The sequence below is a fragment of the Chenopodium quinoa genome, unplaced genomic scaffold, assembly GCF_001683475.1.
Source record: "Chenopodium quinoa cultivar QQ74 unplaced genomic scaffold, ASM168347v1, whole genome shotgun sequence".
NCBI classification, from domain to species: Eukaryota; Viridiplantae; Streptophyta; class Magnoliopsida; order Caryophyllales; family Amaranthaceae; genus Chenopodium; species Chenopodium quinoa.
The window spans coordinates 1,479,460-1,503,073 of NW_018743691.1; the positions used below are offsets into that span (position 1 = coordinate 1,479,460).

General features: G+C 34.7%; 2 protein-coding genes across 3 annotated transcripts; both read left to right on the forward strand.

Annotated features, from left to right (window-relative positions):
* Window positions 1-9,525: 9,525 nt before the first annotated feature.
* LOC110683719 (mitochondrial import inner membrane translocase subunit TIM14-1-like) lies at window positions 9,526-14,206 on the forward strand. 2 transcript variants are annotated; one of them, XM_021860115.1, is made up of 3 exons: window positions 9,526-9,706; window positions 11,233-11,401; window positions 13,737-14,199. In XM_021860115.1, the coding sequence occupies exons 2-3, from the start codon at window positions 11,250-11,252 to the stop codon at window positions 13,891-13,893; spliced, it is 309 nt and encodes a 102-aa protein (XP_021715807.1). In that variant the 5' UTR covers window positions 9,526-9,706; window positions 11,233-11,249; the 3' UTR covers window positions 13,894-14,199. The 2 variants fall into 2 exon arrangements, with proteins under 2 accessions (XP_021715807.1, XP_021715806.1); XM_021860114.1 differs by having other exon boundaries at window positions 9,527-9,706; window positions 11,229-11,401; window positions 13,737-14,206.
* An 846-nt stretch (window positions 14,207-15,052) lies between these two features.
* LOC110683857 (elongation factor 1-beta 2-like) lies at window positions 15,053-18,482 on the forward strand. The gene is made up of 5 exons (XM_021860265.1): window positions 15,053-15,133; window positions 15,987-16,015; window positions 16,677-16,758; window positions 17,223-17,343; window positions 18,391-18,482. Exons 1-5 carry the CDS (start codon window positions 15,053-15,055, stop codon window positions 18,480-18,482), a joined length of 405 nt encoding a protein of 134 aa, XP_021715957.1.
* Window positions 18,483-23,614: the final 5,132 nt, after the last annotated feature.

Below are 23,614 nucleotides of genomic sequence, written 5' to 3' on the forward strand. Positions count from 1 at the left end.
TGCCAAAATGTGAGTCAAACTTTAAAAACTTTTACCACAAATTCCCGTTGTTCAATAGAAGGAAATTTAGTCATGTGGGATTTTGTTTGGTTCGTCTCATTGTAAAGTTAATTAATATCAACTTTTTACACTACCTCCGATTTTTTTAGCTACAACTTTAGAATATTTTACGGGTTTTTTCACCATATGCCCCAAAGTTTTTAATTTACTCACCATATACGCTTGAACTTTTTTAAATTCATCATATGCCCTTGAGTTTTCACAAAAATACACCATATACCCTTAATGACTAATGATTGTCAATTTGGTCAATCATTAAAGTTAATTATTAACCGAAGCCACCTTAAGTACATTCCCCAACCCCCGAAACCACCCACATTCTTTTTCCCACCCCCAAAACCACCCTAAATTTCCTTTACTTATCCTCAAAATCAATCATATGGTCGATATGGATATAGTTATAGAGATTTGGACAGGTTTCGGGAGCTGGAAAAAGGAGATGAGTGATTTTGGGATGAGGGGGGGGGGAGATTTAAGGTGATTTCGAGGTACATTTAACTAAATTCCACTTATCTTAATTTTTATTAGGGGTATATAGTGAATTATTATAACAATTTAGGGGTATATGGTGAATTTGAATTTTCATGGGTATATGGTGAATAAACAAAAAACTCAGGATTATATGGTGAAAAAAATTCTCACAAATAATACCCCAAAGTTGCAACTAATAAAAATCGGAGGTAGTAATTTTTACGCATATGAAAATGAAGATATAAACATTTTAACATGTATCTTGGACACCGCACAAAGTCAAATAGGGCAAAAATAAAGTGATAGAGGGAGTACAATATAGTTTAAGTAAAAGATCCTACAAAATTAACATTTTGAAAATTCCTTTCAAGACTAAGGCCCTGTTCTTTTGAGCTTCTGGGTAGGGCAGAGCAGAGTAGGGCAGGGGTCAGCAGAGCTAAACAGATTAAATTTCAGCACAGCAGAGCAGATTTCAGGATAGCAGAGCCGAGCCGAGCTGAGCTGAGAAGAGCAGAGCAGAGCAGATTTCAAGATAGCAGAGTAGATTAAATACTATTATTAATGCTGTTAAATACTACTACTACTATGCTACTGCTACTGCTACTACTATTGCTACTACTGCTGCTACTACTACTGCTACTACTACTGCTGCTACTGCTGCTGTTGCTACTGCTACTACTGCTGCGCCGCTGCTGCTGCTGCTACTCCTGCTCTTACTACTGCTGCTGCTCCTGCTACTGCTACTCCTCCTACTACTACTACTGCTACTCCTACTACTGCTACTAGTACTACTACTACTATTGCTACTACTACTGCTCCTACTACTACTGCTCCTACTCCTACTACAAAAAATAATAATAATATACAAGGTACTACTTGAAAACAACCTCTTTTCTGTTTAAAATCTTAAAATGTATGGAAAGATTTGAAAAATAATTAAATTCAATGAACTAACAATCAATACCCACATAAACAATGTGATTCTAACATCAAATGTTTATAAAAGAAATTGTTATTATTATTATTTATTTATTTGAAAGAATTGTTATAATTATTAGAAATTATTAATTAATAATATTATTAAATATTGATTCTTAATAGTTTGAATTATTAAATATTATTATTGATAATTATTATTATGATTAATTATTATTATGATTAATAAATATTAATTATTATTAATATTAATATTTATTAAAATTATTTTTAATATTAATAAGTATTATAATTATTAATAACAACCATAATAATTAATATTCAATAATAATAATTAATATTGTATTGATGATATAATTTATTAATTATTATTATTTAATATTAATTATTATTGTTGTTATTATTAATTATTATTTGAAAATAGAGCAGAGTAGAGCCGAGTAGAGCAGAACAGAGCCGAGTAGAGAAGATCTCTTTTGAGCACAGCAGAGCAGAGTAGATTCGATTTAAGCAGAGCAGAGCAGTGCAGCTCTAACAACGGGGCCTAAAGGTCTGTTCACATTTACTTAATTTCAGTTCAGTTTCGTTCAATTCAGCTCCTAATTTCCCTCTCTCATAAAATATTCATTTCAGTTCAGTTCAGTTCAGTTCCAATCAGTTCAATTCAGCTCAATTCAGTAAATGTGAACAGACCCCTAAGCCAAAAACATCCTTTATATGTGTATAAATAAATAAATAAATAAATAAATAAATAAATAAATAATAATAATAATAATAACATGATACTCCCTCCCCTTATCTAAGTGTTCCGCTTATGCACCACTTTGACCAATGTTTGCGCTTTATTATACATAAGATTAAATGTGGTCATATCACTATATGAGTACATGTTAATTAAATAATCCGTATTAGGGGTAGCAATCGTAATAATTTATCAGTTTTAAGGGTAGTAATTTTGTAATTTGTAATTGACATGGGTCATTATTTAAGTAATACTCCCACTGTCCTTTTTTTTTTTTTTTTTTTTTTTTTTTGCTCCATTTGAGTTTTTACAACCTTTAAGACGTGTCTTAAAATATATGTAACTCAAATTCTATATGTATAAAAAAATATACATATAAAAATATATAATGCGACGAATCCAACAAGACCCCACTTGGCTATTATCTCTTATAGCCTTATAGATTAATGAGAATTTATGCGCAAAGTTTGTAAAGTTGACCAAACAAAAAAATAAGGACAGAAGGAATAATTGACAATTTTTCAAATAAATAAATAAATAAATAAAATTACTAAATTAGTGAAAACTTTTAGGAAACTAGGGCCGTTGTGCGCGAAGTAATGTAGTGTTGCTAGTGTGTGAGATCGGGAGTGTGACTTCTTTTGGCTAATTTGTAAGTTTATTTAGTTAATTATGAAAAATGTAGATTAATTAGTGAACGTACATGTTGATAAATTGAATTGCATTTAAAATTAGAGTAAGTTTCATGAGTAAGTTTATGCGCACTTGGTTATTAAACATTTAGCAATTATATATGATTAATTTAATAATTTCTAATGACTGAGGATATAAAATGGGTAAAAAAAATGATAATCCTGAAACCAAAAATGTGATTTTTTTTAACTCGTAGTTATAACGGAAAGCCAATATTAGTAATCATACTTTGGATTAAAAATCGGTTAGACCCAATATAAAATAAATAACAGCAACATATATTCATTAAGCCCAAATGATCATGATTAGAAGTACTTTTAGCCCATCACAAAGTGACCCACCTCAAGAATTAAACCTTAGAAACGATCAAGTCTGAAAGGATTTTTTTTTAGCTTAAAAACGAATTGAAAATCTATAATTGATACTTGTATAAAAGAAATGTCATTTCTTGCAAATCAATAATGTCATAAAAGTAATCCTAAGGACATGTTAACTATCTCAGTTAATATTTCATTATAGACAAACTGATTCACTCAGAAACCGTAACTCCAAGAGACCAAGAGTAAACATTAAATTGCTAATTCAATAACTACAATTTAAGTTCTGTCATTAAAAAAATCTACAAGTTAAGTACTCCGTAAATAAATATATATGAGATCAAAGAAAAATTACATAGACATAACTCCCAACAAATACATACAAGTATATCTGTACATGTAACAAACCAAAGTCACCCTTCTTTATTAACTATATATAGAATAAAAAGAGAGTACATATCCTGTATCTATCATACGAATAAATACGATCACTCTATGAATAGATAGAATACTATGACCTCGCACCGTTCACAACATCCCTCATCCCTTGCATGTCACTACATGCAGCTCCTCCATGTGGTGTAAGAGTAGAGACACTGGTCCCCTTCGGTCAAAATTAATATGCTTTCATCATAGTTATGACACCTTAACTCAAATTCATTGCACAAGAAAGAACACAAAATCTCAATCATTAAAATGCATTATAAAAGTATACAACAATATGAATGAGAATCCAGCTTAGTCTTGTCTTCTTCTCTTCCATGATGGTGATTAGTTGTGGCTGATAATGCTCCATTATGCAATTTACCCTTTTGTTTGCAGAAAATTTAGTGCGTATGAGAAAATTATTAAATTAATTAAGAAAGCTAAACTAAATTTACATAGATCGAACAATATTTACTACTCCCCTGGTATGAACAGTATTATATAATTAGGACGTTCTAGTGATTAAGAGTTCACGACTTTTGAAATAAGCACATGTTTTTAGAGAAAGACATAAACCTTTGTTAGTAGAAGTTGTTTTGTTATTATTTTTAGGGGAAAGAATTGGGGAAGGGTTAGGAGCTTTACTAAATCATGTAATCAAGATTTGTCAAATTGAACATTATTTAAATTAAAGAAAAATGTGTACCTGTTAAATTCAGGTTAAGTAGGACATATGAACTTTCGGATAAACAAAATAGAAATGTGATTTTATCGAGGTCAGAGAAAGTATCTTAAATGTTGACACTTAATTCATTTTATATTACTTGCAACTTAAGTCTTTACCATGAATTTTGAGAAAGAAATTAGGAAGGCAAATTGACACTTGTAAAAGAGGTTTCTTGGATTTCTTCATTTACTATCTCATACTCCATATCTCTTTCTCAACATGTGTGGGATAGAGCTTCATAAAGTATTAGAATATAAACTTAAAAAAAATAAAAATGAAAAGGTTAAATACTTGTATTGTCATGCATTTTTTACATTACATATTTAGAAATGAATTTAATGGTTAAACACATCAGTTAGTGTTGCATATAAAACTTAAGATGTTTTTTGGACTCTAGTTACCACGATGATATTAATATAGTATCACACATTTATATACCCATTCAAGATGCATAAAAGTTGTTTAATCCCTCCGTATAAGAATAAGTAGTGCAATAATTTGTCTTATATGTTATTTCGTATTTGGTATGTAAATGTGTATTTTCATAATATCAATTTTATTTATAATTTTCTCCAATAAACAATAAATAATATAGAGTATATCAAGTAATGACTTTTTTTTTAAAAACAAAAACAAAATCTAGTGGATTTTCAGATATATCTTTTTCAAAAAAAAAAAAAAAATTAAAAAAACTAAACACTCCCTCGAAAGAAAGGGCACGCTCCCTCGAAAGAAAGGCGATTCTACCATCGAGTGTGGTTGATCTATTGCTTCCATGGCTGACGATTTGATTGCTCAGTGTTCCAATTTGTCTATCGATGATGAGGAGAAGGACGTTGTGGATGTAGGTGGTGTGAATACAAGTGAACTTGATGCTAGGGTTTCCCTATTACTAGTCGGGAGATTATTATCGAACCGCGGAGTTAACCTAGATGCTTTCAAGAAAACTATGATGAGATCATGGGGATTGAATGAACGTGTGGCAATTCGCTCTATTGGGGCGAACAGATTTGCTTTCCTATTCTTTCATTGGAAAGACAAGGAAAAAATTATGGCTGGCAGACCTTGGTGTTTTGAACAAAACTTGTTGATCCTTAAGGAGATCGAAGGGGATGAACAACCAAATACCGTGACGCTTTTAGGGCAGCTGTGGATGATTGCTCGTGTAGGGATTTGGGTTTCAAAGGCAACATTTATACATGGCAGCGTGGAAACTCGGTGAGTACTATGGTTCGAGAGCGACTCGATAGATTTATTGCAGATGATATGTGGTGTTCGTTATTCCCTTACTCGGAAGTGATACATCTCCCCATATGTCACTCAGATCATGTGCCTATCTTGCTGAAATTTAGTGATAAATTTGAAGAGAAGCGGCAGGGGAGAATTTTTAGATTCGAGGCAATGTGGTTATCGAGTGAGGCTTGCGGTAAGGTCGTCGAAAACGCCTGGAATGACAACAGCACTATGTCTATGAAATACCGAGTTGATCATGTAGCTGGGAAGCTCACAGATTGGGCTGACAAGGAATTCAGGGTGGTCAAAAAAAGAATTAAAAAAGCAGAAACTCGGCTTAGTATGTTACAAGGAGGCAGACTTGATGCGACTCGATTGCAACAATGTAATGAGGTTGTGAACGAAATTGATGTTCTTCGCCGCCTTGAGGAGTCTTATTGGCATCCCCGAGCAAGAGCAAATGAGATGCGCGATGGTGATAAAAATACCAAATATTTTCATCATACGGCTAGTCAAAGAAGGGCTCGAAATCGAATTGTTGGCCTTAATGATAAAAATGGTGTTTGGCAAAGCTCGGAAGCAGGGATTACAAAAACTATTGCAGAGTACTTTGATGAGTTATTTAGTACAGGTTCCCCGACAGATTTTGATGAGGCTTTGGCAGGCATTGAGCACCTTGTCACGGATGAAATGAATGACACCCTAGAGCTTGAGCCAACTGATGAAGAGATAAAAGCGGCACTGTTTCAAATGCACCCAAACAAAGCACCGGGCCCGATGGTATGCATGCTCTCTTTTTTCAAAAATTTTGGGGAATTATGGGTGGTGATGTGGTGCGTTTTGTGAAAAGTTGGTGGAGGGGTGATGTTATGTTAAATGAGGTGAATGCTACTTGTATTGTTCTTATTCCGAAGTGTCAAGATCCGAAGAGTATGACGGAATTCTGACCCATTAGTTTATGCAATGTCTTATATAAAATAATTTCTAAGACTCTTGCTGATAAACTAAAACCTTTGCTGGAATCGGTGGTCTCTATCCAACAGAGTGCTTTTGTTCCGAAGAGGTTAATTTCTGATAATGCTCTTGTTGCTTTTGAGGTTTTTCATGCTATGAAGAGAGGGGTTACAGGTCGGGATGGTACGGCGGCTCTTAAGCTTGATATGAGTAAGGCATACGACATAGTAGAATGGATTTTTCTGGAGAAGGTAATGGCAAAGTTCGGTTTCCGGATTGCTTGGATTAATCGTATAATGCAATGCCTCTCGAGTGTCTCCTTTTCTTTCAAGTACAATGGGATGATTAAGGGGTCCCTTATTCCTTCTCGGGGGTTAAGACAGGGAGATCCAATTTCTCCTTATCTTTTCCTATTGTGTGCTGAGGCTTTCTCTACCCTTATTTCCAAAGCTGTGGCTGAGAAGAGTATTAGTGGGGTTCGGATTTGCAGAGGAGCTCCTAAGATATCACATTTGTTCTTTGCCGACGATAGTGTGATTTTTGCTAAAGCCAATTTGCAAGAATGTTCTAAGGTTGCTGATATAATCAGTACATATGAAAGAGCATCGGGTCAGAAAGTTAATATGAGCAAGACTGAAGTGGCGTTTAGCAAAGGAGTTTCTTCTCACCATAGAGGTTTGATTGTGGGTGCTTTGGGAGTTAGAGAAGTTGATAGACATGAGAAATACTTGGGATTGCCGACTATTATTGGGAGGTCGAAAAAAGTGGTGTTCTCTTGCCTCAAGGAACGAATCTGGAAGAAATTGCACGGATGGAAGGAGAAATTGTTGTCTAGGCCCGGGAAAGAGGTAATGATCAAAGCGGTTGCACACGCCATTCCTACCTATATGATGAGCATTTTTAGAATTGCTGATGGTTTAATTGATGAGATTCATGCGCTCTTAGCTCGATTCAGGTGGGGTTCGATTGGATCAGAAAGGAAAATTCACTGGCATAGCTGGGAGAAATTGTGTATGCCAAAATCGATGGGAGGGCTCAGTTTTAGGGATCTTAAATGTTTTAATCAAGCTTTGTTGGCGAAGCAATGTTGGCGGTTACAAAGGGATGGGAACTCCCTTCTTCATGCGACTTTAAAGGCGAGGTACTATAAAAATTCTGATTTTATAGATGCCTCTCGAGGTCATGACCTGAGTTATAGCTGGAGGAGCATTTGGGGGGCGAAGTCTCTTTTGTTGGACGGGTTAAAATGGAGAGTAGGTAATGGGAGCTCTATTCGGGTGTGGGATGAAGCATGGTGTCAAGGGGAGGTTCAAAATCATGTCCCAACTCCCCTGCCTAATTACGATCCGGAGCTTCGAGTGTGCAATCTCATTGACTATGACAGTGGCTGCTGGGATTTGAACGCTATTTCTGCTCAGTTTAATGCTGTCGACGCTAGAGCAATCCTTGATGTTCCCCTCCCAAAGTTGTGGCAGCAGGACTCTCGTTATTGGTGGCCTACAAAGGACGGGATTTACACTGTTAAATCTGGCTATTGGCTCGGCAGAATGGGTCATCTCCGTATTTGGGAACTTTTCAATGGTAGTGACTCTTCTATGCTTTGGAAGAAGGTCTGGAATTTATCGGGCCCCCCAAGCTTTGTCATTTCATTTGGAGAGCATGTAAAGGGAGTCTTGGTGTGATGGAGGTGCTTTGTAATCGCCACATTCGTCCTTCAAAAGCTTGTAACATTTGCAACAATGGTGACGAGTCAATCATTCATACCCTCTTTCATTGTAAGTTTGCTAATAAAATTTGGGCTCAGAGTACTTTTTTGGGTTTAATTGCTGATGCTCTTGCTAGCTCCTTTGTGGATATGTTTTTATGGGTGGCTGATGGGGATGTGTTGAATTTATTTTGCACATTAATGTGGGCTGCTTGGCATTGCCGCAACAAGGCCATTTTTGGAGGAGAGGAGGTTGCTGATCCTGTTGGTGTGGCAGTAGGATTTGTGAAGTATTGTGTAGATTACTGTCTGTATAATGCACGGGTGACAGTGAGCAGAACAGGGCCGTGCCTGGGATCTTCCAATGGGAGCTGGAAACCACCTGCTGCCCCTGCAGTTAAGGTGAATGTTGATGCCCATATAATGAATGGGGTTGGAGTGAGCTTTGGGGTGGTCATTAGAAACGCTGATGGTGAGTTGTTGGTGGCTGCTGTGAAGCGCCTTGATGTTAGATGGTCAGCAGAACTAGCAGAGGCAGGGGCTGCAGCATATGGAGTGCAAAATTTGGTTATGATGACATTGTCCTTGAGTGTGATGCTATAGGGGTTGTGAATGCTATCAACAGTGAGCATAAGGGGGCTGCACCAGTGTTCCATTTCTATGATGATATTGTTAGTAGTAAAATTTATTTTTCATCCTTTAAATGTTTACATGTGAAGCGAGGGGGCAATGTAGTTGCACATAGTGTAGCTAGGTGGGATACTTCGATCTCATCGGAACGAGTTTGTATGTCGAACTTTCCTCAAAGTCTTGTTGCTTTGACGGAGATTGATTTAATTTAAATAAATCCTCGCTTGCGTGTTTCAAAAAAAAAAAATTATCAAGTATGACTTATTTTTCATACATTAACCGGCACTTCATACATAACAGTTAAACTACTGCACTTATTCCAGAACGAGTAAGGGTATGTTCTGATTCTGAACTGAATTGAACTGATTGAAGCTGAACTGAACTGAATAGAGCTAAAATGAATTGTTTATAACAGAAGGAACTTCATAACAAAATTGAACTAATTGGAACTTAATTGAACTAAATAAAACCGAAAATAAGTTGAATACAACAGACCCCGAGAACTATTTTCTTAAATGAGCCCGGAAGGCCAAGAAAGGGATTTCAGGGCCCCGAAAGAGATCTTAATAATTTTTTGGGGCCACACTACTCACAATTGTCACAAATTTAATTGATGCCCATCAAACAGACATTGGTAGTTTGACAATTGACATTGAACTTTCTAGCACAATACTCGAAAAATAAAATCAAATTTTAGGCCTAATTCTGTTTCCCAGAGACACAATATATCAATTTTACGGAGTACAAATTTACAAACCAAAGACTGCAAATCCAAAGCTTTTGTTTGAATAGATTCTATCATAAACTAAATGGTTAGTAATCCTTTTTCATTTAATCCTTTTCTTTTTTTGTTAAATTTTTTAGCTGCTTTTGTTGCAATTTGAATTGTTCGTTCAATCAATTGGTAATGAATTATGATAGATAAATTTGCAGCTGTTTGATAAATTGTTGTGATTGTAAGTTAAAATTAATGGGTACTTCATGAGTTTAACTTCTGCAGAAGATTTGTGGAGGGTTTTGTGTAGTATTTTAACTGTTTGTTGCTTTGTTTTGTAGGGTTTTTGTTAATCGTTTTTTTAGGGGTTATAAGAATTTGGTTGATTTGTTTGTGGAAGTTTTATATTGGGATTGTTCTTCTTCTGTTGATTTGGGTATTTTTGCTCGGTTTTCAATTGGTGTCAACTTGTTCTGTTTTTGTTGATGTGGGGTTTGGGGTTTTCCTTCCCATTTTGGGTTGAATTTGGAATAATTAGTTTTGTGCCTGCAACTTATGTGTAATTTATGAGAATATTATGTAAATTGTACACTTATTTTGATCTTGTCGATGTTATAAGCTGTAAATTTAGCTCTAAACCTCGGATTTTCTGTTGAAGTAGTTGAGGTTTGAGTTGAATGAATTGTGAGCTTCTGCTATAATAGCATCAACCACATCAAGTACAATCTCCACCTCACTACGTTCGATCAGGTAGTGAGGGGTATGCAATATTAGTTTTGGGAGAGGGGTATGGCATCAGTGGATTCGGGTCGGTCAGGTTGGACTGTGAAGGGAATAGAAATCATACCCATAACCAATTCTTTAACAAATGGAGAATAAGAAAGAAGGACAAATCTTGTGAAAGGCAGTATAGGCTGTATGATTCTACAATTGCTATGGGTTTTACTCCTTTATAATCATTTTTATTTGGGTTCAAGGACATAGGAACGAATTGTATACTTGCTATCTTGATTAGCTTAGTACATATTCAGTATATCTGTTCATTCCAAAGTAACCAAAAACTTTGATCGCTGGGTATATTTGCTTAGCAGTATGGTTACTGAACATCTTGTGCTACATTCCCTATTTTGTGATGAAGATATTGATTTTTTTACTTGAAAGACACTTCGACGAAATAGATTATTGAATATTCAGTGTAAGATAACCTATTTAAAATATAACAATCGTTGCTGTTTGATAAAAGTAAGGGTTTCTTGCATTATATAGATCTTTCAGAGTCTTGGGTTTTTAAAAGTAATGTTTTCCTTTTTTCTTCTTATATCATGTTATTAGCATTTTGAAATTTTGTGCTCTCATGTGTGAAGTTTCAAAGCATGCTCCCGAAATTGTTGTATACTATTTATATAGTTTGAAGATTGAACTTGTTGAGCGACTGTGTTGATTAGAATATATGTGTCTGTCATGGATTCTTTGGCAGCTGTGACTTGTGTACTCTTGAAAATTCCATCGTAATGTGAACCTTTTGGACATTGGTTGTTTGAGATCTGAAGTTATTGCCCCTCGAGAAGCATTCTTATTGTGAAATTTAGAGTTTGATATTAAATGCTGAATGTTTCCAGGCAGCTCCTTTAATTGCTGGGATGACTGTTGCCGCTGCTGCTCTTGCTGGTAGATATGGAATTCAAGCTTGGCAAGCATACAAGGCACGTCCACCAAGACCTCGAAAGTTTTTTGAAGGTGGTTTTCAACCCAAGATGACCAGGAGGGAAGCGGCTCTTGTCCTTGGTATAAGGTAGTTGTGATAACTTTTAGATTATTATGCTATTAAAGGTTTGCTTGCATGGGCTAATAAGTTTCTATCACAAATTTTATAATTAAGCAATGGTGCTAAGGTCTGTGCACATTTAGTTAGCTGAACATTAAATCTAATGCAAGTTTAAAAATTAGCTGAAAGACTGAAAACGTACCAGTAAGCTAGATTATTGTAAAAATTACATTGCTAACTAATTGTCTAATGTTATTTACCCTATTTTTCTTTTTTTTTCCCCTTTCACATTGTGAAGTTTTTAGCTAAGCAATGGTGCATTGGTACTAAGGTCTATGCATGACTAGTTAGCTAAAAATCTAGTACAAGTAGAAAAATTAACTAAGCAATGGTGCATTGTCTAAGTTAATGTACTTTGCAAAACTAATTGTCTAATGTTATTGTAAGCTAGGTTATTGTAAAAGCTACTGTACTTTGCAAAACTAATTGTCTAATATTAACTTAACCTAAAATGTAGGGTCCAAAAGGGGCAATAAATTAATTTGCTGCTAGCTTAGTCTAGTTTTGAACTCCCTAGATCAAAGCTTTGCTTTATACTCCCTTCGTCCCATAATATAGTTTTTGTTTTCCTATTTTGGAGAACCAAAATGTTGTTCTTATTTCTATTTTTGGATAGTTTGTAAAGACTATTATACCATCACCTTTTTTTTTTAAAATTTATTCATTGTACTTCCTAATTTACCTTTAAATTTTACACATGCCTTGTACTTTTTCCCACTTTCTCTCTCTAACTTTTGTCTATGATGGTACTTTTCACATTTATTAATGTACTTTATCCACTTTCTTCTCCTATTTCTTAAATACTTTGAAAAACACAAACAAGAACTATATTATGGGATGGAGGGAGTACTTTTTAATATCTACTAGCAGAGCTCAATTCAATAAATTAAAAAAAAATTCTTTAATTTAGCTATGTCATCATTTTACCTCATTTTATATGAGCTCTTGTTACATTGTGAAGTATATTTAGGTTTCTCAAAGCTCTATTCAAAGTTCACTATAAGCTAAGTTCGGATAGGAGAAGTTTAGAGTTGATACTTAATAAGTTCAGAAAAAATAAGTTTGTATAACTTCAGATAATATTAGTTTAGGGCTAATAAGTTTAGAGAAGATAAATTTAGTGAAAGTCAGGTGAAGGAGACATTGCTTTAAGTTATAACAGCATGACTTATCATCATATAGATGTAGAAGATAATGTTGTCAATATAGTCCTTTTATTCATTAATTCTTGCAACAATTTAACTACCACACATACACTCCTTTCTATAAATTTATGCAACTGTATATTAATTAAAACTATAAGCAACATTGATATTAGAAAGTCATGTATTGAGTGAGATTAGTCTAACAACATATTTCACAATAATATTTGGTTTTAATTATATCTATATTAGTAAGAAAATGTAATCAAAAGTTAAACTATTGTAAGTATCTAAGTATACAGGGGGATAGTGTTAGTTATGTACTAAGAATATTCTAATAAATTCACAGGATTGCAATCCCCCCCCTTCTCTCTCTCTCTCTTTTTTTTTTTTTTTTTTTCTTTTTTTTCCCTTTTCCCGAAAGTCAAAATGTTCTTACAATTTATTTTAGGACTGAGAACAATTTCATTGGTATAAGTTTTATGCTTACCTATTGTGCTTGCGCAAAATATCAGTTTCGCAAGATTCGGGGCAGCTTAAATGTTGCAATGTCCCTTTAATTTTGCGATTATAGTGTTTGGTATTTTTAAGAACCTTTACAGTTTGTTTGGATAAAGAAAGGAGAAGGAAAAGAAGGGGGAAGAGGAGGGGAGGGAAAGGAAGGGGAGGGAAGAATGGTGAGTTTTCCTTCCAAATCTCTCCATTGATGGAGGGATCAATTTCCTACAATTTAATCATTCCATTATTCTCCCCTCCATTCCCTCCCTTCCTCATTTGCTATCCAAATGAAAGATACTCCATCTCCCCATTTCTCTTCCCATCCTTTCCCTCCATTTCCTTCAATCCAAACACAGCGTTAATGATGCCAATTCTTCACTTTTGAGCTTTTGCCACGTACTGGGATTCCAAGAAGCTTAATGGCTACTTAGCTTCTCTCCTTAAATTTCTAAGCATCTTTGTCACTTTAAAATCTATTATCTATTTTATATACTCTCTAATGTATATGGAGTATATGTTAGCCTACAATTCTTACTTCTTATTTAATTTTATTTTATAAGTTTTCCTATTTTGTGGAAATTTGGTTATTGTTGCTTTTTTTTTCCTTCCTTCTTTCCCAAGTTTTAATTTTCAACGTACATCTCTGGACCTTACAATGGCAGGGAGAGTGCAGCTGCAGAGAAGGTCAAGGAGGCTCATAGAAAGGTAATGATTGCAAACCATCCTGATGCCGGTGGAAGCCATTATCTTGCCTCTAAGATAAACGAAGCTAAGGACATGATGGTTGGGAAGCCCAAAGATAGCGGCTCTGCATTCTAAATTTGTGTAGGATATTTGTTTTAACCCTCGCAAATAAGATTATTTTCCTGTCCCTCCACCAAAACCTTCAAAGTCGGTGAAGGATTTGGAATTCCTTTGGAAAAGCAAAGGTGAATGAGCATATACAGGTTGTTGTAGTTGGCTGCAATTTTCAAACTTGTACACTATTTGACTGGTGAAACACCAGAACTATTTATATGAATTGCTCTCATTTTCTTGTCATGTCATGATTGTTATTGTAATATTGTATTACTGCTAAGTTTAAGCTATTTGGAACGGAAATCTATATGAAAATTTTACCATTTATTCTTGAGATTTTAAAGAGTGCGTCATGTATCCCTAACCTTGATTGTTTAATGGTAATCAATATACAAGTAATTAATTACTCGAAGAGAATGTTTATCCAAAATCAAAATAATATATAATTCACATAAAAACAAGATTGGTGGATAGGTCCTTGAGAGTAAAGGGGGAGGTAAGGGAGAATCCTCCAACAGTCCTACTCCCGAGCAAATGTAGTTGAAGGAAGTGAATTTATAACCTCAAAGTCAAAGATGACTTTCTCACTAACTTCACCAAACAAAGCTTGGTACATGGTATCAATATACACACGCTTAGCCTTAAACATGTAGACGACTGGGGGATTGTACTGGATTACTCGTATAAAGTAATTGATGCTTTATAATCCTCACCCCTTAAAAAGTTTCACCCATGCACCTTATGAACAGTGTTCAAGCATGGGAATCGCATGTGTGAGAGCATGTGCACTTCGCACTTCACATGCATGATTAATTTTTTTTTTTTCAAGAAAGACACATGTCTTCTTCTACTTCTGCACTTCTCTTTCTTTATTTGATGATTCATGCAACCTTGCTTTTTACTTTGAAATTAGCCACTTTGTTTGTTTTTCTCTTCTCTAGTGGATGATGCTGACAAATAAGGCTTGTGTTGCCAACAAATGAATCTGTAGTTCTTATTCTTCCAAACGTCCTCTTGATCTCCTACTTCCTGCTTTCAAACGTTTAAAGGTTTGATTTTTCAATTTTTTTTTGGGTTCAAGTTTTCGATAAGTAGGGTTTTGATTTTGATTTAGATCAAGATGTAACAATTGATTTCTTTAATTTGATTGATTGTTAAGGGTTCGGAAGCGTTATCGTCGATGGAGGATAAGTCTAACCCACCTGAGGTTGGATCAGCTGAATCAAGGAATCCACCTGAGGTTGGATCCGTTGAATCGCTGGTAATCATTTCAGCTTCTAATCTAAGTAGGGTTTCTTTTAAGCGATGGCTAACCAATTTAGTTGTAACCACCGATCAAGGCAATTCGCGGGTTTCCAGTGTCGTTAACTTGCCTGCTTTCTCTATCTCAGCTTAATTTCGCCGGCTTGTCATCCACAGTCACCACTTTGCACTATCAAACTCCGACAGACCGAGGAATGGAAGAATAAATAGTCGCTGAACCAGGGTGAAGGTGAAATCATCAGTCACAGATTTTTGTTTTTTTGTTACTTGTTACTCGTAATTGCTAATTTTTATTGGGGTTTCAATTGATTAGTCTACTAATTTTGTTAATAGATTTTGATAGAATTGGTCTACTAAATTACTAATTGTCCAAAATTGAGGATTCTGGATTGTGCTTTTAGATGATTTTAAAACAAATACCAGTAGCTGTTTTTTTATAACCTTAATTATCAAAGCATAAGCCCTAATTAGTTTTTGTTTGGGCAGATTCTTGGAAAAGCTGAGTCCTTGAATCCCAAAGGAAGTGTCAAAGACAGGATTGCTGTTAAAATCACATGAGAGGTAATTTAAGTTGAATTTCTTGTTGTTATATTGTGGTTCGTGTGGATTTGAATCCTGTATTTTGGTATTTTGAAAGTTCAAATATTGGCAAAATCCATGAATATCTCAAAAATTAAGTGTGTACTCTACATGCTATTGCTGGATTAAGATTAAGTATAATCGCCCCCCTATGTCCTTGTCTGGATAACAGCAGCCATTGAAGTTTGCGTTTAGGCCTAAGATTTATAAGTTCCTATAATAGACGAAGTATCTTGCAACACTATTTACATTACTTCAATTATTTTAAATAGGTAACTGCATTAGGTCGTGTGGTGATAAGGTCATAAGGATACCTTAGCTTAAGTTATTTAACCAACAATTAGAGCTTATTTGGTTGTCTTTTCATTGGGCTTCATTGTCATGATTAAGATTTAAGAACATTAGAGTTCATATTTCATTTGCTGCGGCTAGAAACCCTTGAATTTTATTACATATGTGTTTTTGGAGCTTCACCTGACACATAATAATATAAGATGGTCAAATGAGGTTTTCCTTAAGGTTTTCCCCCGCATTTTTAATTGTCAAGTTCTTATAATGATCTTCCTCTGAGCAACATGTTACGAAAATACATCACTATTTTGAAGCTTCTATACTCTCTATCCTTGATAATAGGACACATTTGATATGAGGTCAATTACCTTGAACTGGGTTATTATCCCATAAGTATCCATCACTAATTTGAGTTTTACATTTCAACCATTAAGGTAATGTGGGTAGATCCAAAATTTAACGGTTTAAGTAGTTTGTGGCCTGGTATGTTGAGAGGTGTGAATTTGAAATGTTCCGATTGTTCCCCTGCTTGCCTATCCTTTTGTGCTATTTTATTTTGTCAGCTTGTTTCGTCTTATATAGAAATTCTCCAGAATTTTTTCATTCTTTTGGAGCTCTCAAGAATGATTCAACATCTGATCATTTATTAATTTTTTCATTATATGTGACAGTTTCCCTGGCCAAGCTGCCTGTGTGAGATTTTCTTCCCAGGGAGCTCCAGCTGCATCTGCTGCTCCTGCTGAGGAAAACAAGGTTTGTTCTTGAATTTATTTGCACTTCTTTAGTTGTCTTTGAAACAAAGATGGTTGTAACATGTGATGCACTAGGGTAAGAAATGGTACTAATTATACTTGCTATGGCTGTTGACAAAAACAAATAACTTTGTATAATTTACAATTTACTCATCAAAATCCTGTGAGATTCAATTAGTCACTAAATAAAGAACTTGTATGATCTATAGAATTCAAATGATAACAAATGATAAGAAATGGTACTAATTACACACGTATGATTTTGTATATGTTCTCTTCTTTCATGATTAAAAGAAAGTTAAAAAAAAATGGCTTTAAATAATATTGTTTATAAGATAACTGGTTTTAATCTGAAAGCGCTGCAATGTCAATGTCATTTTTTTATGGCCTATGATTTTTCCCCTCTGTCACTGTTTGATAGTATTATGGTTCTCTTATGAAACCCTTTTTTTTGTAAATTTGCAGGAAGCAATGGCTGAAGATGATGACGATGATATGGATCTCTTTGGTGATGAAACCGAGGAAGAGAAGAAGGCTGCAGATGAGAGAGAGACAGCTAAGAAGGCATCTGAAAAGAAGAAAGAAAGTAAGATTTGTCTTTCGAACTGTACCTAAATTGTCTTAGATTTTTGTGCTTTGCTGAAGAGACGAATCATGTGCATTCTATCAGCATTAAATTTTCGAGCGTTACACCTGGATAATGGGTGTTATGCATGATCTAATGCTAAAGTAATATCCTTCTCCTGAGACTTTTATCCTATAGCGGAAGAACTATAGTCTTTCCCTTTAGAGATGGGAAAATTGTCTTTTTTATTTTTATTTTTTTTATGTCATATATATGCAGAATTAATCTTTAGATAATGCTTTATAACACAGAGGTTGGTTTATCAAACTTTTTATCTGGAAAATACTGTGATCGGATAATAATTGAATCTAATTGCAGAAGAGATTATGACCATATGAGTAATACTGTTTGGGAGTTCATCCAGATTTTTTTCTGCTGGACATACATAATCCATGAAATATAGGTATAGCTGAGAGCCTGAGACCATGGACATACATAATTCATACACATTCAAGTTCTGTCTTATAATTTAATTGATTCTTATTATTTTATAGTTCAATATTTTTGAACTTGTTAGTGCTGACTTAGTGAAATCCAAGATCTTAATTAGCACACAAGTTACTGAAGTTTACATGGGAATATGGGATGGTATTCATTATGGTGATTTTCTAGAAAACATTGAACTTCAAACCTGTCTTCAATCAAAGTGTTTCATTAGTCCAATGAACTTAAATTATTTTCAATAGCTTTTAAATCAATACGAAACGACTGCCCTTGTGCCTCTCAATTTCAACTCAGGGCATACAGCTTGCCTGGTAGTAAATACAAGAAGTCTCTGATGTGGAATAACCTATGCTTTTTATAAATTAGAATAGAAAATTATCTGATAAAGGCTATTGTTTCGTATAAGGTGTAAAACAACATACGAAGTATATCATATTATGCACTACTAGGTACTACAACAAGAAAATTCCATCAAATGTCATGAAGTTGTGTAAGCATAGTAATGTCGGCAGATGATATGCTTATGTAATTTGCTATTACATATTCCATGACTTATACATACAGGAAGCTTCTGGGCATTCTCTTCTATTGGTGCCATTGAAGGAATCAACGCGATCAATAAGAAAGAACTCATCACTCAGAGCAGGAGCTTGTAGATTAAGACAAGGATGACGATAGTTGTGATGGGGGTTACATGGACAACGCGTTCAAGCGGGTCATAAACAATGGTTGGTGGTGAAGCTAATTACCCTTACAGTGGAAGTGGTTCTACCTGTACTACCAAGTACCAACAAGGTCCTACTCAGTTTTCTTCACGTTCATGCGATGTTAATGTCAATGATGTGAGTTTTTTGCTAGCAAGCTACATTACTCAGACTTGGGTACCCATGTCAGACATGAGTATCCAAGGGTTAGCTCGCTATATAATTAGAAGTTTGTAGGATATTGGTCCCAAATGAAAAAAGAGAAAAATATAGAGGGATAGGGTCTAGGGTCTAAAGTATAAGGTCTAAGGGAGAGTAGGAAGAGACATGCCTGGGAAGATAGTAGGTTTGGTGGACTGGTGCAGGGACGCAGACAACCTTTCTTTGATTGGGTTATGCAGTGTGTAAAGCCATTGAGCGAGGAAGATAAGAAATGGGTTATGGTAATTTCCCAAGCTACTTGGGGAGCTCGAAACCGTGGGGTTTTTTAGAATGATTGGACTGATCCAAAGGAGATTGTTCAATGTATATGCTTGGTTTAAGCTGGTTTAGTTTGGTTTAAGATGGCTACAAAAGGTTAAGCCTGTCATCCAAGAATGCATTGAGAAGTACTCGAATGGGAAGTAAATGAGAAGTTAAAAGGTCCTTTATCATTGAGAAGTTGAGAAGTACCCAAGTGAAAACTTGGGTTAAGCCTGTATATATATGTGAGAAGTTGAGAGTGGATTTTACAGCAGAATCAGGAACAACATGGGTACCGGAAACACCATACTTGAAGAACTTAACAGGATGCCAGAAAACAGGAACTTTGAATTAGTCTATATATATGCAAGGTTTAAGCTGGTTTGGTTTACTTGCATTGGAAAGTTTAATTTGGTTATGGGAGATGAGAAATCAACAATAATTGTGATGTAGAATAATTACTCCGTACAGAGTTAAACGTTAGCCAATTAGCTTCATAAAAAACAATCACCATCCTTTCTATGTCCACCTAAACGACCACTTTCACAAAGTAGTAATCAACCTTAATAGTGTGAGAGGGAGCATCATACTAAGAAGGTGTTCTATGCGTAGGAATAGGGAAAAGATTACTCGAGTCATGACATAAGATATTTATTGTTGTCAGTTATTGCTATGTGAAGAGAACTGATTGACAGTATCAATGAAGTCTAGGAGATTTGCTTTAATTTCTTTGGTGGAAATGTGTAATGTTCCTCAATTTATAAGTTTTGTTCTTATTTAAATAGACAAAAATATATTTTGATGGATGTTTCACCTATCAAATGGGAATAGGATTCCTTAATTCTTAATTATGTTTCTTAATTTTTTCGCCTTCCAAAACTCTCCCTTTCTCTACCCCGATCTCTGTCTCTCTTCAATTTGCTCTTCTTTTTTTATGTTTCATAACTTGTAGGTATTTCATAACTTGTACTCCCTCCGTTCCTTTATTAAATGCCTATTTTTCATTTGGCACGGTAATCAAGAAAGTTAAAGATTTCTTAAAACTAATAATTGGGAGTATATATATGCATGTGGAGTTAGAGAGAGATAGAGAGAAAGAAGAAGTGGTTGGGAATTAGGAGAGTAAATGTATTGGGAATTGATGTTAAAGTATAAAAAAGAAAAAGAAAAAAGGTGATAAATCATCAAATAGAGAATAATATTGTAAAAAAGTACAACCTATAAATAAAAACATGCACTTAATTTTGATGACCCAAAAAAGGAATACAGACATGTAATAAAAGGACGGAGGGATTATTAAAGAATGAAAGAACACAATTTTAGAAAATCTATGTCATTCATAACTTGGGATTACTTTTTTCTTAATGTGGCTTGTACAAGTTATATCTTTGCATATCTTATATGTACATGTTGTACATAGTAATTGTTATTAGTTTGTTGTCCTTGCTCCAACAAGTTAAGCTTTTTACATGAAAATTTCATTCTTTTACTGTAACAATTTGTACTTATGTGTGTAATGTCTAGCATTTCGTTAAATTACTTTTTGAGGATAAGCTTCATTTATATAGTATTATTTTGAAAGTGAATACGAACACACTCTTCTGATCTCTAACCGTAGAAGTCACTTTGGTTGGTTTATTAGATGGATTTTAGCTCAGGTGCTCTTTAAGAACTCTGTTGTAGATTCTAGAACTATAATTAACTCTATGACTGCAATTCCCATTTTGCACTCATAATGCTTTTGTTGTATTAGTTAATGGTGTGTTAGCTTTGAAAATGCATGATATCTTATGCAAACCTTTGCATTTAACTACAGTAAATAAATCAGTTAATAAAATGTTATGTTTTTTCTTCCTTTAATAGATTTAAGCATTTAATTACGACATAATTTTTCTTATCAACAAAACAATAATTATGCAAGTAAAGTAAAAGGAAGGAATTTGAAAGAGAGGCCAGGATACACGACAATTTTTAATCATTTTTCCTTTAACCATGGTTATCCCTGAAGTCGAGCTACCTATACGAGTTATCTATTACAAACCTATTTTCATGTCCTTGCTTAACATACTTTCTACACCAGACTATATTATGGTTGATTCAGACTATATTATGGTTGATTCATCTTTTGGAATAAATGTGTTATGTATACATGAATAATAACTATGCTAGAGAAGACTGTGCCATCGCCAAAATTGCTTATGAGTATAATAGTCTTTTTCATGTTTTTTTTTTCATAATTTCATTAATTAATCTGTTTCATTCGCTAATTTAATATGTTTATACCGTCTTCGATTTTAAACAATTTGTTATTGAAAGTGAACATTTTTGTTATAAAGCTGAAAACAATTTAAAGTTGTGTTTTTTTCCTTTTGTTGGACCGAGAAATAAGATAAAAAGATGGAGAGGGTACATCATATCATGAGATTGAGATAGATATGTTTTCTCATACCTGTGAAACTCTATGGAAGTAGAAATTTGCAAACCACGAGTGAGTATTCGTTGAAAAGAAAAGAGCATTTTCTTGCATTTCATATACTTTTAGAATAGAATATTTAGCTAACTAGCTAGGTCAGATTTCAACTTAGTCTACTGGTAAGTCCCTTAAGGCTTTGTTCGGTTCAATATTAGTAAAAGAAAGAAAGGGAAAGAAACGGAATGGAAAAAAAGGAAGAGAAGGGAAAGGAAAGGAATGAAAGAAATTGTATCATCCAATGTTTGGTTTTATATTAATAGAATAAGGAAATTGAGATGAATCTATTGTTAGGTATGACATTAATAAAGGGAGGAAAAGGGAAGGAAAAACTAATTTTAAATTTAATAGATTTAAATTCTTTCTTTCCTCTCAAATTCCTTCAATTTTGGAAAGAAATAAAAGGGAAGATTTTATAAAGGAAATTTTCCTTCTATTCTTCATCATTTCCTATCAAATCCAATTTTTTAAAACCAAACATAAGAAACCATATTTTAGCTTTCTTTACTTTTCCTCCCTAAATACCTCCCAACCAAAATGGGCCTAAAGTTCTTTCGTAAAATAATTCAAGAACAACCTATTTATGTTTTTATGTTAGTTAAAAATTAACCGTATAGTAATTGTTTAGCATATATAACTTATAATAATCATAAACTAATTAATTAATACATAATAAATCTACAACAACATCATTTTACTAAATAAAATTTGCACAATTGGGCGGTGTGCGCGCACACAACTAGATACCCCAAAAAAAAAAAAAAAAAAGGTTTTATGGTCTGGACTAGAAAAATCCGGTTAAAACTCAGACCGGACCGAAAACCGGACAGGACCATTTTAGGACCGAAACCAGACTTGAATATTCTGGTCCGGTTTCTTTTTTATTTTTTTTGGTTAAAGGGAGCGAAATATTAAGTTAAGGCATAGCTAACATCAGTACAGCACATACAGATAGTATCAAAAGGCATATAAGCCATTTCATCCTAGGGATAATGCCACGCAGGGCCAAAATGTACAGAATTAGCACCATCAGAATTAGAATTTAAGTTTGGCAAAAGATTAGGCTGCTGGTATAATACAACAAATTTTTCCAGCCAGTTAGGATCTGGGTGCTTGCTAGGATTAGCCTTGGGTAGGAGTCTTGTTGCTTCCTTGGCTTGAGCATCCACTAGCTTCAATTTCGATCTTGGGACCTTGATCAACTTGCATCCCTGAATTTCCTGAATTAGCTCCCTGCATGTAATGTATAAATGACCTGCTTCATCAGTTGGAGTATTCTGATCATTAATGCCTAAGACAGCCCTTTCACAATCAGACCAAATGCACACATTTTCCCAGCCCCTACACTTAAACAAATACAATGCAGCAAGGATGGCAAGAGATTCCACAATTAAAGAGCTAAAAGCTGCACAATGGGAAGCAATCCCTTCCAGCCAAAGACCATCAGATTGCTTACACACACAAGCAAGTCCAGCAGATAGAGATGTCTCTCTGAATGAGGCATCCACACAGATAGTAATAGGAGAGAGAGGAAGGGAAGGTTGGTTTAGAATTGAAAGGCAGGAGAAACTAGAGTGACTGAGGAAAGCTAGTTCATTAGCCAGCCAAGTGGAGTACTTAATACAAGACTCAGAAGAGATATTCACTTTTTGGAAAACCCATTTGTTTCTCCTGTGCCAGATTTTCCAAGAAAGAATGGCAAAACAAGAACTCCAAGAACAAGGAAAAGGGCTAATGATCTTTGAGACAGACAGGTTGTCACCTATCCATGAGTCAACAGATGAATGATTAAAGAAAAGAGGGGGGGTTGGCAGAGAGTTCCATATCTCAGCAGCTCTTGGGCAGTCTCTAAGGACATGTAAGAGAGTTTCTGGTTGAGACGGACAGAAGCAGCAAAAGGGAGAAATTGGAACAAGTTTAGAGTTGAGGAGGCAAGCAGTAGGGATTCTATCCCAAGCAACCTGCCAAAGGAACATCTTGTTTGCAGGAGAGACATCTAAACTCCAGATTTTGTTCCAAATATCAGAGCTATGCATGTTTGAGTAACATTGAAGCCAGAGATGATCATAAGCCTTCTGAGAGTCAAAATAAGAGCCTCTACCAAGAGAACAAAAAGGGGTATCATCTGGTCCGGTTTCTGGTCTGGGCAGTT